The sequence below is a fragment of the Rhinopithecus roxellana genome, chromosome 7 (assembly GCF_007565055.1).
Source record: "Rhinopithecus roxellana isolate Shanxi Qingling chromosome 7, ASM756505v1, whole genome shotgun sequence".
In the NCBI taxonomy this organism is placed as follows: Eukaryota; Metazoa; Chordata; class Mammalia; order Primates; family Cercopithecidae; genus Rhinopithecus; species Rhinopithecus roxellana.
Window position 1 is genome coordinate 61,434,930 of NC_044555.1, and position 16,060 is coordinate 61,450,989.

Sequence of the window (16,060 nt, forward strand, 5' to 3'; positions counted from 1 at the left end):
AAACTATAATGAGATATCATCTCACCACAAATAAAATGGCTTTTATCCAAAAGTCGGACAATAATAAATGCTGAAAGGGAATCCTCATACACTGTTGGTGGGAATGTAAATTAGTGCAATCACTATGAAGAACAGTTTGGAGATTCCTCAATAAACTAAAAACTGACCTACCATGTGATCCAGCAATCCCACTGCTGGGTGTATACCCGAAAGAAAGAAAATCAGTATATCAAAGAGGCATCTGCACTCCCATGTTTGCTGCAGCACTGTTTACATAGCTAAGACTTGGAAGCAACCTAAGTGTCCATCAACAGATAAACGGGTAAAGAAAATGGGGTACACATACACAATGGAGAACTATTCAGGCATAAAAAAGGAATGAGGTCCTGTCATTTGCAACAATGTGGATGGAACTGGAGATCATTATGTTAATTGAAATAAACTAGACACAGAAAGAGAAACATTGCATGTTCTCACTTATATGTCTGATCTAAAAATCAAAACAGTGAACTCATGCATAAAGAGAGTAAAAGGATGATTTCCAGAGTCTGGGAAGGGTAGTGGGGGCATTGAGAGAGGTGGGAATGTTTAATGTGTATTAAAAATCATTTAAAAGAATGAATAAGACCTACTTTTTGCTAGTATAACAGGGTGACTTGACTATAGTCAATAATTACTTAACTGTACATTTAAAAGTAACCAAAAGAATATAATTGAATTGTTTGTAACACAAAAGCTAAATGCTTGAGGTAATGGATACCCCATTCTCCATGATGTACTTATTTCACATTACATGCCTGTATCAAACCATCTTATGTAACCCATACATATATACATGTACTATATACCCACAAAAATTAAAAATTGAAAAAATTAGAAAGTCTTGATATGGCCATTATTTGAAAATAGAAACTGAACAAGAGAGATTAGAGGTAAACATGTGATGCAAATGTTAGAATATTTCATCTAAAATTAATAGTTTGAGTGGATAAAAGAATATATAAGAAGTCAAGAAGGTTTATGTATAGTTACTAAGGACAATGGATTGAGCTTTAGCCTTGTTGAACTTGTAGACCTAAGTGACATTCCTCCTTTGTTGATGAGAACACCAGCAGAACACATAAACAAAATTGTTCTTCATTTGATTTTTATTGCTATATCTTTGGATTATAAACAGAAGTCCAGACTTGGGTTTTCTCCTTGAGAGTAAAAAATAGGGAGTTTTGAGGCTTCTTTGGTGGAGTTTGCAATTTTTTCAGAAATTGATTGAGGGGCTTTGTATGAACTATGGTCTTGATTCAGTCAAGTTATATGAGCTGTTGTTATTTCAGTGCTGTAAACTTGTCCCGCTTAGGGGCTCAGGAACATGGACAGGATTTGTATTGTGATATGGTAGTAGCGACTAGTATAAAAATTCCAGCCATGATTCACATCTCCCACTTGTTAAACCAAGATACATAGAATTTTGAAAGATAATGTCAATGGTTTGCATCTATCAGTTCCTAAGAATTTACAAATAATAGTCACCACTTCTGCTATTTTTCAACTATTGACAGCAGTTCCAAGAAATGTGACTACTTGTCTTTGCATTTAGAACTACTTATTAATATCTGCATCCTTGTAGAAAATGAAGCAAGAAATCTTTATCATCTTGGTTCTGTGAGAACCTTGTAAAAGTGTTGTGGGAAAGGTTTTACTGTTGAAGAATGACTGACTGGCTGGCAGATGGAGAGGCCATTCTCAGAGTGAACATAATGTGCAGTAGCAAGGAGGAAATGAAAGCGCGTGGTATATTTTGAAACTCTTAGATAATAGAAGAAGGACGAGGAGAGAGTAGGGACTGGGCAATGTGAATATGAGTTTGTTGGGAAAGTCCTCATCTAGCAGCGAAGATGTGTGATCTCTATCTCCTGAGTAACACCATTTCACAAATGAAGACCCTGGAATAGATAACAAGGTTCCTAAAGCCTCTATATTCAATGCGTGGTCCCTGAACCATAAGCATTGTAATCACCTGGGAGCTTGCTTGTCATAAATACAGATACTTAGACCTTGCTTCAGACATACTGAAACAGAATCTGCGTTTTAACAAAAGACCCAAAGGATTGCTTTTACATTGTGTGTGTGTGTGTGTGTGTGTGTGTGTGTGTACACTTAAAAAGATACAGGTGTCACAATATGCATACCATTTGGTTAATTTTAAAATTTAATACTGTATAATGGATATCTCTTATATCAACACAGATCTACATTATTATTCATCATAAATAAACAGTAAGTTATTGTATCCATCGCTACTGATTGGTATTCATATTAATCCAATATTTTGCTATTGTAAGAAACATTCTGATTCAGAAATGCTGACGTAGAGACCACTGAGCAGGACATTTAGGAGACACTGACTTTGTTTCTCCTATATTTCTCCCTTTTTGTTATATCTTACTGCCTTAATAGACCACGTGAGCACATCACTTTCACTGATCTTTTTTTTTCTTTGTAAATTTAAATTTTAATTGAATTATAAGGCCAGTTTACAGTGCATCTGTGGGCAGATTTCTTTGAAATGCATGGTACTTTAAACTTGGTCTTAAGAGAGGTCCAGGAAAATGCCCACTAAGCCTCTGTGATTTTAATACCTTGCCAGGCCATGGCAAAGTGAGATGCCTCTGACGTTTGGGCTGCCACAGAGTGTTTTTCAGTTACTCTGGTGACACCTGTGACCTGAGGGTTATTCTATTCGCGTTACCAACTCGCGCAGGTTGGGAGGCGCCAATGAGAGCAGGGCTTGAAACTAGCGCTTGGCGTCTGATGGTTGCCTAGCGACGGTCGTCGACGCTAATCCTTGGCCGGACAGATCCACATCTGTTTTCTGGCTACTGAGAGGGCAGCCATGAACACCCAAAGGGCTTCCCTCACCGTGAACACCCAAAGGGGTTCCCTCGTCCCCCGGGATGTGGGTAGCCCGGGGAAAGACATGCAGCTGCGGGTGATCCCGGCTGAGGTGAAGTTCCTGGACACGATGGCCGGGAGGGTGTACCGCCTCCCGATTACTGTGCATAATCTTGGCCGCTGGAACCAGAAAATCCGATTTAAGGAACCCATCAAGCCACAGGTGACACACTAAGGGGTACTGGGAGAAGGACCTTGTGAGAGTGCCTCCTCACACGGCGTCTCTCTTTGCCCCAGGGAGTAGTCATCTGGCTCCTGCGGGGATGGAGGGAGGATTGGGCTTCCTGGGAAACAGTGACAGGTTTCTGTGTGTGTGTTCTTTTTTTTTTTTTCCCCCCTCTTTGTTTTCTGTTTCATTAAGGATTAGGAGATGGGGAGGGCAGGGTGGAGAAAAGCTGACTTAGAGCCTCCCCATTTCTTCCACCCGGGTTTAGAAACTTGTTAACAATCCCAACATCTGTGCAACTTGGTTTTATGATTTTGCTGTTGCCTTAAGAATTATGAGAACAAAATTATCTATTAACTGTCCTTTGAATCATAAAGTGCCTGATAACTCCAGGAACTGTAGGATTAGTGGAAAGGTTCATTATTTCATATTTTAACAAACATTTGTTAAGCACCTACTCTATAACAGGCATTTGTTAAGCGCCTACTCTATAACAGGCAATAGACATGAGGAATACAGAATGGACACAGCCCTGCCCTCATAGAACTTAGAAACTAATGAGGGGGTTTTAGTACAGATCTAACCATCAAGATAGTTAATGTTCTGAGAGGGTGTTTCTATCTTATAATTTAAAAGTGGGCAGAATTTCCTCTGTATCTCACTGTGTTATTTTATATCATGTGTGTGAATGGGTGATTATTAGTTCAGTATGATCACATTTTCTCAGGAAATTTTTGATTTAGGAAACGTGATAAGAATTTTTGAAATATAAGCAATAAATAACTGAAAAGTTCAAGAGATATTCCTAATGAAAAATAGTGTTGAATACAGCCTGACTTATATGTGCAGAAGTAAAAAGATGTCCATAATTTTAGATTAAATTTACATATATTTCTTTGTATATATGTAGAAAAACCTATGTTAATGATTAGAAGAGCAATGAGAAAAAGGACTTCCATGTTCTAATTTTTGCTCTGTTAAAAAATCGATGTATTATTTACTTACACTGAAGTGCACAGATCTCAAAAGTAAAGTTTGATGAATTTACAAAAAAATAAATATATATGTGTGTGTAGACAGATAGCTAGATATATAATTTCCATTAGCTACCACCTGGATCAAATAATAGAATATGTTCACCACCCAAGATCACCAGTGCTTCTTCCTTACAGTACCTGGAGTAATCACCCTGTGATTTCTAACACCATAGATTAGTTTGGCCTGTCCTTGGCTTTCATATTGATGGAATCAGGTTTTAATGATTTTTATATTTAAATATTTTTATTAAAAAGTATATCTCAAGAGACTATTGACTCCTCTTTAAATCAAAAAGTACTTGCTTACTCCAAATACTGTAAAATTAGGGAAAGGCTGTGTTATTTCACTACCTTAGCACATATTTTATTGAACAATTAAATGTGTATCTGAAAATACTTTCTTTTGAAACTCAAGCTGGTGGTAATGTTTGGATGTGGACAAACACTATTTTATGGATGTTCAGGGGACACTTGTATGGATGCTTTCTGTGCAGTAACAAGAAAAATATTATAATTGGTTTCATTTTGGTTTATATCTAGGATATAATAGAAAACAATTCATTCCACAAGTCTTGACATTGACAAGAGAACATCCAGATATGCTTACTAGTTAGAAGCCAATATCAGTGTGAATTTTCCTTTGTTGCAAGACTATGAAATACACTCCTGATCCTTCATAAAGGGAATTAGATAAATAGTGAAAAGTGCATCTTGTGGGGGTGGGGGATAAGAAAAAGTAAAAACAAGGTGCTGTGGAGAGGTCATTGTCATCATCACTACTATAATTACTCAGAAAATGATTCCTCTAACATACAGCAGTGCTTGTTTTTCACCCAGACTCAAGAACCTGTATTGACCCTATGTATTTTTACACCTATATTGAGCACCTTCCTCACTTCTTCTCCACTTTTAATATCCATTCTCTAAGACAAGGCCAGGTACACTCCTTCCTAGCCCACAATAATCATGTCCTCTCATGGATTTTCATGACACTTATGTCTGTATCACTCATATGGCGCTTAACTAGTCCCTGGCTTATATTTAATTTTCAAGGGGTTTGTAGTCTGCTTCCTTAAAGAGATTATATATTCAGGAGAGGGACTCTTTCTAGTTGAAGGGAAGGAAATGCTTATGATTTAGAGTCAGATAGATATGTTTTTGAATCTTCACTTCCTGAGTGACTTCAGACATTAATTATACTTTACATATCCAGTTCCCTCATCTATATACTGAGAGCCTTAATATCAGCCTCACAGGACTGTAGAAGTGTATTTACATAAGATAATAGATGTAAAATGCTTGACCCATTATAAATGCATAACAGATATTATTTCTCTTTTTTCTCCCTTTATATTTTTCCCGGCATCAAGCAAATGTCTTACTAGAACAAAAGTGTTTTTATCCTCTTCGTTATATTCTTCTTTTATATTTCCTCCAAGTTATGAAGCTCAAACTCCCATGAATAAAGCATATACAATATACATATGAGGGCCGGGCACGATGGCTTATGCTTGTGATTCCCAGCACTTTGGGAGGCTGAGGCGGGTAGATCACGAGGTCAAGAGATTGAGACCATCCTGGCCAACATGGTGAAACCCCGTCTCTATTAAAAATATAAAATTAGCTGGGCATGGTGGTGCGTACCTCCCAGCTACTCAGGAGACTGAGGCAGGAAAATTGCTTGAACCTGGGAGGTGGAGGTTGCAGTGAGCCAAGATTGCACCACTGCACTCCAGCCTGGTGACAGAGCGAGACTCCGTCTCAAAAAAAAAAAAGTATATATATATATACACACACACACATATATGTGTATATAAATATATATATATATACTTTTATATATATGTGTATATATATGCTTATATATATGTGTGTATATTTATGCACAAACACATATGTACGTGCATGTGGGTATATATTATGTATGTATATGATTGAGCAACATTTTTATTAGGTTGTTCTTCCTTTTTTCTGTATTTAGATTTTAAGCTTCTTAGAATAGAGGCCATATTAGTTCTATATGTATATTTTTAAAGTAGCCTATTGGCATTTATATGTTTCTTAGCTACCTGCATTGTCAGATTCAAGTTGTGTACTCTTGAAAGCATATCTTAAAGATCTAGAATCAGATAGATATAAACATGAGCATTAAGTCTTTGCCTTTAGGTACATAAGACAAATATCACATGCTCTCACTTATATGTGAAATATAAAAGTTCAGACTCGTAGAAGGAGAGAGTAGAATGGTGGTTACCCAAGACTGAGGGTTGAGGTGGGCAGAGAAAGGAAAAATGTTGGTCAAAGGGTACAAAATTTCAGTTAAACAGGAAGAATTAGTTCGGGTGATCACACAAGCAAGCAAGGTGACTATAGTTAATAATAATGTATTGTATATCTCAGAATTGCTAAAAGAATGGATTTTAAATGTTCCCAGTACAAATAAATAAGTGACGTGATGGATATGTTAATTAGCCCGATTTGCTCATTCCACAATGTATACCTGTATTAATACATCATATTGTACTCAATGAATATATACAATTATTTGTCAATTAAAAATAAAATTAAAAAGTCTTTGGCATTAGGGCAGGAATAGAGCCTGTACTTTGATAATAATATAACACTCCTAACTATAGTTGCTCACGTTGTTTATTTATTTATTTTTTGAGATGGAGTCTTGCTCTGTCACCCAGGCTGGGGTGCAATGGTGCAATCTCGGCTCACCGCAATCTCCATCTTCTGGGTTCAAACAATTCCCCTGCCTCAGCCTCCCGAGTAGCTGGGACTACAGGTGGGCACCACCACACCTGGATAATTTTTTGTATTTTAGTAGAGATGGGGTTTCACCATGTTGGCCAGGATGGTTTCGATCTCCCGAACTCATGATCTGCTGGCTTCCACCTCCCAAAGTGCTGGGATTACAGGCGTGAAGCATTGTGCCCGGCCACGATATTTTTTTTATAAGGAGTTAAGATGTATAATTTGATTCTCTTTCTCCCACTGAAGTTCAAACTGATATTGACCAGTCTGGATAAAGAACTTGCTTCTGGCCTTCAGATGACAGCTATGGTGGAATATCATCCTGATAAAGATGAAGACACTTTTGACCGACTACTTATTTCAATAGAAAATAAAACAACAGAAATTCCTCTAATTGGGTATGTAATCTTCATAGTTCATGCTGACGTTTTGAATACTCTTTAAATAAAAATGAAGGTCAAAGTAATATTCTGTATTTTTTTCTGACATAGTTTCCTTACAGTTGAACTTAAAGGACACATTTTTAGAAAATTGTAACGTTCGTAAGAAATGAAACCTCATTCTCTGTTATTTTTATAAAATAACATTCGACAATTGAATGTATTAATAATTGGATTTTTGCAAACTTGTATTCACATTTTAAGTTAATTTTAAAGTATTGTCAGGTTCACGTCACTAAATTTTAAATTAGGCAAATGTTTGGTGTCAAAAAAGTCAAAATGCTGTTCTTCTGAGACTGGTTGAAAAATGTGGATGGATATGAGTATAAAAAAGAGCTAAGTGACTGACTTGGTTGTTACAAATTATTTATTTGACCAGGATGAATGATGATTCATTTGTTGTTTTTTAATATTAAAAAGTATATTTCTGTTCATTGTAAATTTATTTATCAAAATTAGTGTTAAAATTTACAGTGTTTCTTTATTTATATACATACATGTGTGATCCTCCTTTTCCCCAGCAAAATGTGGTTTCCATAGGTGTTTTCTTTTGCCTCTATTTTCCCAACACCTACAGAATTAATTTGGAATATTTTCTGCTGATTACATGGTATTAGATATATACCTTTTAAAAAATTCCCTTTTATTCAAGCTGGGTGCGGTGGCTCATGCCTATAATCCTAGTACTTAGCACTTTGGGAGGCCAAGGTGGGTGGATCGCTTGAGCTCAGGAGTTGGAGACCAGCCTGGGCAACATGGTGAAACCTCACCTCTACAAAAAATACAAAAAAAAAAAAAAAAAAAAAAAATAGCTGGGAGTGGTAGTGCATGCCTGTAGTCCCAGCTACTTGTAGGGCTGAGGCAAGAGGATCACTTGAACCCAAGAGGTAGAGGCTACAGCGAGCTGAGATCACGCCACTGCACTCCAGTCTGGGTGACAAAGTGAGACCCTGTCTCAAAAAAAAAAAAAAAAAAAAAAAAAATTCCCTTTCTTTTTCATTTCTATGAGCTAAATTTAGATCCTCAATTATTTTGTTTCTTCGTGTTGTTGAGAAGTTCTGATTTAGCACATCATCCCATTTTGCATAGGAATCAAACTGTAGACACATGGTAGGAAAAAAAACAAGCTATTAACCCAGTATAAATATTTAATTTGTGTTTTGCAATTTAAGTAGAGCCATTTTGGATGCATTCTGCACTTTGACTTATCTATGAGTGGCACTTAGATTTGCTTGTTTGTGGTATGTATGGAGAGACAGGTTGAAGATGCTTCTGTCCTCGAAAACAGATTTTTTTCTTGTTTCCAGAGTTTTGTTTCTTGTTTCTGATGCCCTCTCTCATCAGAAGTCTATTTCTCACCACGGTTGCAATATAAGGAGAGCACTGCCCCTCTTTTGGTGTGATGGACAAGGTTGAAGGAAGGGGTGTGTGTGTGTGTGTGTATATGTGTGTGCATGTGTGTTATCAATTTCTATACATTTTTTATCACCTGTGTAGGTTCTTGTATCCACCACCACAGTCAAGATAGTGAACAGTTCCAATACCACAAGAAAATCCCTCCTGTTGCTTTATTACAACTGTATCTACTTCCCCTCTGCCTCACACCCACAATCCCTAAACTGTGGATACTGCTAATCTGTTGTCTAAAATTTTTGTCATCTCAAATATATTACATAAATTGAATCACATACTATGTAGCCTTCTGTTTTTTTCTTGCAGCAACATTTCTTGCAGCAAAACCTTGCAGGAGATTCAGCCAAGTTGTTGAATGTATCAATATTTTGTTCCTTTTTATTGCTGAGTAGTATTCTATTTTATATATATATATATTTGTTTAACAGTTGACCTGTTGAAGAACAAAGGGACAGATTCCAGTTTTTAGCTATCACAAATAAGCTGTTTTAGTATTCTTGTACAAGTTTTGTGTGAGCATAAGTTTTTATTTTTTCTGGGATAAATGCTCATGAGTGTAATTGTAGGGTCACATGGTAATTATGTATTTTGTTTAACAGAAAATCCCAAATTGCTTTTCAGAGCGCCTATACCATTTTACATTTCAAATAGTGATACATGAGTAATCCACTTGGATGATATATTTGCCAGTATTTTTTGCTTTCATCACTATTTAAAAATTTTAGCTATTCTGATAGATATTTAATGGAATCTCTCCATAGTTTTAATTTGCATTTCCCCGATGACTAATGATGTTGACAACATATTTTCAGGTGCTTCTTTGCCATCTGAGTACCCTCTCTAGTGCAATCTCTGTTAATGTGTTTTTCTCATTTTCTGATTACACTGCTCTTTATTATTGAGTTTTGTAATTTCTTTGTATATTCTGGATACAAGCCTTTTGATGGTTATGTAGCTTGCAAATATGCTCTCCCAGTTTGAGGTTTGACTTTTCATCCTTTTAACAGGGTATTTTGTAGAACAAAAGCGTTTTTTTTAATGATGTTCAATGATGTCCAATTTATCAATTTTCCTTAAATTAGTACTGCTTTTTAGTGTTAAGTCTAAGAACTCTTTGCCTAACCCTTGATCATAATGGTTGAAGATTTTCTCCTATTTTTAACTTTTAAAGTTTTACATTTAAGTCTATGATATATTTTGAATTAATTTTTGTATAAAGTGTGGTTTACATTGAGGTTCTAATTATTGCCTATAGATGTTCAATTGCTCTGACCAAATTTGTTGAAAAAGCTATTTTCCTTCATTGAATTGTATGCCCTTGATAAAAATCACTTCAGCATAATCTGCATTGGTCTATTTCTGTGTTCTGCATTTTTCCATTCATCTGCGTATCCATACGTTTGCCAACATCATGCTACCTTGATTACCTTTGCTATATAGTAATTCTTAATATCGTGTACAGTAATTCTTCACATGTTATTCTTTGTCACCATTAGTTTAGTTATCAAAATATCTCTACCTTTCCATGTAAGTTTTAGAATAATCTTTCTGAGCCTGAAAAAAAATATTGCTGGGATTTTGAGAATAATTGAGCTTAGCTTATAGATCAATTTGAGGGAAATTGAGATCTTTACTATGGTAAGTCTCCCCAAATATGAATGTGCTGTGTCTTTCCATTTATTTGGGTCTTCTTTGATTTCTTTTATCAATATTTTATAATTTTCAGCACAGAGATTCTCTACATGTGTTGTTAACTATATAACTATTTCATTTTCTTTGGAGTGATTGCAAATAATATTGTGTTTTTAATTTTGGTTACTGCATATTCCTTGTTGCTATATACAGAGAAGTGATTGATTTTTGTTTGTTGACACTGTATCCTCTAACCTTGCTGAACTCCCTTTTTAGGAGGTTTTTGTATGTTTTCTAGATTCTTTGCCATCTTATATGTAGATAATTGTGTCATCTGCAGACAGGGATAGTTCATTTGTGTGTTTTTTCCCATTCCAAAGTATATGCTTTTTACCTTTTTTTCTTGCTTTATTTCCATGGCTAGAACTTTCAGTATTATGTTGTGTGAGAGTGGTGAAAGTGGGCTCGGTGGCTCACCCTTGTAATCCCAGCACTTCGGGAGGCTGAGGCAGGCGGATCACTTGAGGCCAGGAGTTCGAGACCAGCCTGGCCAACATGGAGAAACCTCGTCTCTACTAGAAATACAAAAATTAGCTGGGTGCGGTGGTGCACACTTGTAATCTTAGCTACTTGGAAGGCTGAGGCACAAGAATCACCTGAGCCTGGGAGGTGGAGGTTGCAGTGAGCTGAAATCATGCCAATGCACTTCAGCCTGGGTGTCAGAGTGTGGCTCATCATGTATCATTCTTTTTATATATTCTGGATTTTGATTTGCTCATGTTTTATTAGGGATTATTGTGTCCAAGTTTATTAGTGATATTGGTTTATAGTTTGTTTGATTGATTGATTGGTTTACTTTTTTTTATTGTCATTGTATGGTTTTGCTCTCAGGATAGTGCCAGCCTCATAAATGAATTTGGAAATGCTCCCTCTTCTGTATTCTAGAAGAACTTATTTAATATTGATAACAATTATTTAAATGGTAGAATTCTCTAGTGGAACTGTCTGGCCTGGAGATTTTTCTTTCAGAATGTGTTAAATTATGAATTTTGTTTTTTAATTCTTATAGGGCTATTCATACTGCCTATATTATTATGTTGGTTGAGTTACTGTAGTTTCTCATTTCCACGGAATTCTTCCAATTCGAAGTTGTCAAATGTATTATTTTAGAGTTGTTAGAATTTTTTTCTTATTATTTTTAAATAAATAATAAGCTGCTGCATCTGTAGTGATATCCTTTCTTTCATTTCTGATGTTGAACATGTGTGTATTTTGTCCTTTTTTAAAGTATTGCTAGTGGTTTATCAACTTTATTGATTTTTTTTCCGAAGAATCAGCTTTCTATCATTGACTTTCCTATCATTTTATTTTAAATTCTGTTGATTGCTGCTCTCTATTATTACTTTTATTCTGCTTGATTTGAATTAATATTGCTCTTGTTCTAGTTTTTGATATTGGAAATTAGACAATGAGTTTGAGACAATTTCTCATTTCTAATGTAAATATGTAATGTTATAAATGACCCTCAGCACTGCTTTAGCTGTGTCCTACAAATTTTTATATGTTATATTTTTATTTTGACTCAGTTTTATGTAGTTAATTTTTTTAAACTTTCCCTTTGACTCCTGGATTATTTAAAAGTGTGTTAATTTCCACAGGTTTATTATGGACCTATTTATGATCATTATTCCTTTCTGTTAGATTGATCCTTTTATTATATATAATATCCCTCTTTGTTCATGGTGATTTTCTTGCACTGAAGCCTCTATGATATATTAATGTAGCTTTTTGCACTTTTTTTCTAAGTAAAATTTGAATACTATGTTGTTTCCTATTTGTTTACTTTCACCCTACTATGGCCTTGAATTTAAAATGAGTTTCTTCTAAGCAGCAGCATATAGTTGGGCAATGGTTCCCTTCCCCATATTTTCAACCTCTGTCTTTTGATTGTTGTATCTAGACTATTTATATTGAAGTTAATTTGTGTATGCTATAACTTGTCTGCTTGTTTATTGTTTTCTCATTGTTCTCTTTGTTTCTCATACTTCTGTTTCTCATTTTTGCAATCCTGTAGGTTAATTGAAGGTTATTTTAGGATTGCGTCTTGATGTATTTATACTATTTTTTTACATCTCTTTGCATAATTATTGTAGTGGTTTCTCTGGGTATTTCAATATACATACGTGATATAATATTCTAGTGGCATAAACATTTTGTCACTTTAAGTGAAGCGTAGAAGCTTCATTTCCATCCAAGTCTTTTTTTCTTTCCCTACTTTTAAATATTGCTATCTTGAGTATCTAAGGGTGTTAGGATTCTTGTTCTCATCATCAAATATAATTTATAAAACTTATGAGAAAAAATATAGCTGATTGTATGTAGCTAGTGTTTTGCTATTTCCATTGTTCCTCCCTCCCTCCCTCCTTTCCTTCCTTCTTTGCTTCCTCCCTCCCTCCCTCCCTTTCTTCTTTCCTTGCTTCCCTCCTTTCTCTTTTTTGAGGCAGGGTCTTCCTCTGTTGCCCAGGTTGGAGTTCAATGGTGTCAACATGGGTCACTGCAACCTCAAGTTTCTGGGCTCTAATGTTCCTCCTACCTCAGCCGCGCAAGTTGCTTGGACTACAAACATGCACCACCAAGCCTGGCTAATTTCTTTCTTTCCTTCCTTCCTTCCTACTTACTTCCTTCATTAATTCCTTCCATCCCTTCCGGATTCGTCTTCCTGTCCTCCCTCTTCCTGCCATCCGTCCTCCTTAATAAGAAGGGAGGCTTGCTCCTTCCCTGTCCTTGCCTTCACTTTCATTGGTTTCTTCTTTCTTTCTTTCTTTTTTTCTTTCTTTCTTTCTTTCTTTCTCTTTCTTTCTTCTCTTTTTCTTTATTTCTTCTTTTCTTTCTTTCTTTCTTTCTTTCTTTCTTTCTTCTTTCTTCTTTCTTTCTTCTTCTTTTCTTTCTTTCTTTCTTTCTTCTTCTTTCTCTTTCTTTCTTTCTTTTCTTTCTCCTCTCTCTTTTTCTTTCTCTTTCTTTCTTCTTCTTCTTTCCCCCTTCCTCCCTTCCCCTCCCTCCCGCCTCCCTTCCTCCCTTCCTTCCTTCTTCTTTCTTTCTTTCTCTTTCTTTCTCTTCTCTCTCTTTCTCTCTCTCCCTCTTTCCTTCCTTCCTTCCTTCCTTCCTTCCTTCCTTCCTTCCTTCCTTCTTCCTTCCTTCCTCCTTCCTTTCTTTTCTTTCTTTTCTTTCTTCTTTCTTTCTTTTTCTTCTTCTTTCTTTCTCTTTCTTCTTCTTTCTTTCTTTCTTTCTTTTCTTTCTTTTCTTTCTTTCTTCTTTCTTTCTTTCTTTTTTCTTTCTTTCTTTCTTTCTTTCTTTCTTCTTCTTTCTTTCTTTCTGCTTTCTTTCGTTCTTCTTCTTCTCTTTCTTCTCTTTCTTCTCGTTCTTTTTCTTTCTTTTTTATTTTTTGAGACGGAGTCTCCCTCTGTCGCCCAGGCTGGATTGAGACTTGGCTCACTGCAACCTCCACCTCCTGGCTTCAAGCGATTCTCTTGCCTCAGCCTCCTGAGTAGCTGGGATTACAAGTGCACGCCACCATGCACTTTTAATGTTTGTAGAGGTGGGGTTTCACTATGTTGTGCAGGCTGGTCTCAAACTTCTTGGCTCAAGCAATCCTCCCACCTTGGCCTCCCAAAGTGCTGGGATTACAGATGTGAGCCACTATGCCCAGCCTGCTCCATTTTTTTCTTTCTGATACTCCAAGATTCTCTCTTTTATTATTTCCTGACTTTCTGAAGAACTTTATTATATTTAATATATATATATATATATATATATATATTTTGGCAGAGTCTCACTCTGTCGTCAGTCTGGAGTGCAGGGGTGCGACGTCGGCTCACTGCAACCTCCGCCTCCCGAGTTCAAGTGATTCTCCTGCCTCAGCCTCCCGAGTAGCTGGGATTTCAGGCACGCACCACCACGCCCAGCTAATTTTTTTATTTTTAGTAGAGATAGGGTTTCACCAGGTTGGCCAGGATGGTCTTGGTCTCTTGACTTTGTGATCTGCCCACTTTGGCCCCCCAAAGTGCTGGGATTACAGGCATGAGCCACTGCACCTGGCCATATTTAATTTTTATGGGTACATAGTATGTGTATATATTTAAGGTTTACATGAGATATTTTGATACAGGCATGCAATGACTAATAATCACATCAAGGTAAATGAGGTATCCATCACCTCAAGCATTTATCCCTGTGTTACAAATAATCCAGTTACAGTCTTTCAGTTATTTTTAAATCTACAATTAAATTATTTTTTACTATGGTCACCTTGTTGTGATAGTAAATACCAGGTCTTATTATTTATTGTTTCTAACTATATTTTTGCATGCATTAACCCTCCCCCTTCTTTCCCACCCCCAACTACTCTTCCTAGCCTCTGGTAACCATCCTTCTACTCTTTATCTTCATGAGTTCAATTATTTTATTTTTTAGATCACACAAATAAGAGAGAAATAGAATGCTTGCTTTCTGTGTCTGGCTTAATTCACTTAACATAATGACCTCTAGTTACATCTATGTTGTTGTAAATGACTGGATCTCAGTTTTTATGGCCAAATAGTACTTCATTGTGTTTATGTAGCACATTTTCTTTATCCATTCATCTGTTGATGGACACTTGAGTTGCTTCCAATTCTTGGCTACTGTGAATAATGCTACAATAAACACGAGAGTGCAGATATCCCTTCAATATACTGATTTCCTTTCTTTGGGTATATACTGAGCAGTGAGATTGCTGGATCTTATGGTAGCTCTGTTTATAGTTTTTTGAGGAGCCTCCAAACTGTTCTCTTTTGCTTTGTGGTTGTACTAATTTACATTCCTACCAGCAGTGTATGAGGGTTACCTTTTCTCCACATCCTTGCTAGCATTTGTTATTTCCTAACATTTGGATAAAAGCCATTTTAATTGGGGTGAGATGATATCTCACTGTAGTTTTGATTTGCATTTCCCTGATGATCAGTGATGTTGAGCACTTTTTCATGTGACTGTTTGCCATTTGTATATCTTCTTTCAAGAAATGTCTATTCAAACTTTTTGCCCATTTTTAAATTTAACTACTGATTTTTTCCTAGAGAGTTGTTTGAGGTCCTTATATATTCTGGTTATTAATCGTTTGTCAGATGTGTAGTTTGCAAATATTTTTCCCATACTGTGGGTTGTCTCTTTACTTTGTTGATTGTTTCCTTTGCTGTGCACAAGTTTTTTTACTTGATGTGATCCTAGTTGCCAATTTTTGCTTTGGTTGCCTGTGCTTGTGGGGTGCTACTCAATAAATCTTTGCTCAGTCTAATGTTCTGGAGAGTTTTCTGGGTGGGTCCAGGGGTACCATCCAGGAACAAGGGACTGGGGTAAAGTACCTTAGAAGTCTACCTATTGTACTGTGGCTGAGCTGGTACTCAAACCACATGACACTGTTCTTCCCAGTCTTTCCTTCCCTTTCCAGAGGCAGAGGGACCTCACCCTATGGCCGCCACCACCACTGGCCCACAAGGTGTACTGCCAAGCTTACTGCTGATGTTCTCTTAAGGTCAAAGGTCTCCTTAGTCAGCTTGTGGTTAATGTTGTTTAGCCTGGGACTCATCCTTCAGGGTAGTGAACTCCCTTATGGCCCAGGGCAGGTCCAG

At 36.4% G+C, this 16,060-nt stretch overlaps 1 protein-coding gene across 1 annotated transcript in view; it reads left to right on the forward strand.

Annotated features, from left to right (window-relative positions):
• Positions 1-2,890: 2,890 nt before the first annotated feature.
• Positions 2,891-16,060, forward strand: part of CFAP47 (cilia and flagella associated protein 47) — a 508,878-nt gene continuing 495,708 nt past the window's right edge. Inside the window, exons 1-2 of the mRNA XM_030933635.1 lie at positions 2,891-3,112; positions 7,159-7,310. Of these exons, the coding sequence (XP_030789495.1) occupies positions 2,891-3,112; positions 7,159-7,310 (374 nt within the window). The remainder of the gene's footprint in view (positions 3,113-7,158; positions 7,311-16,060) is intronic.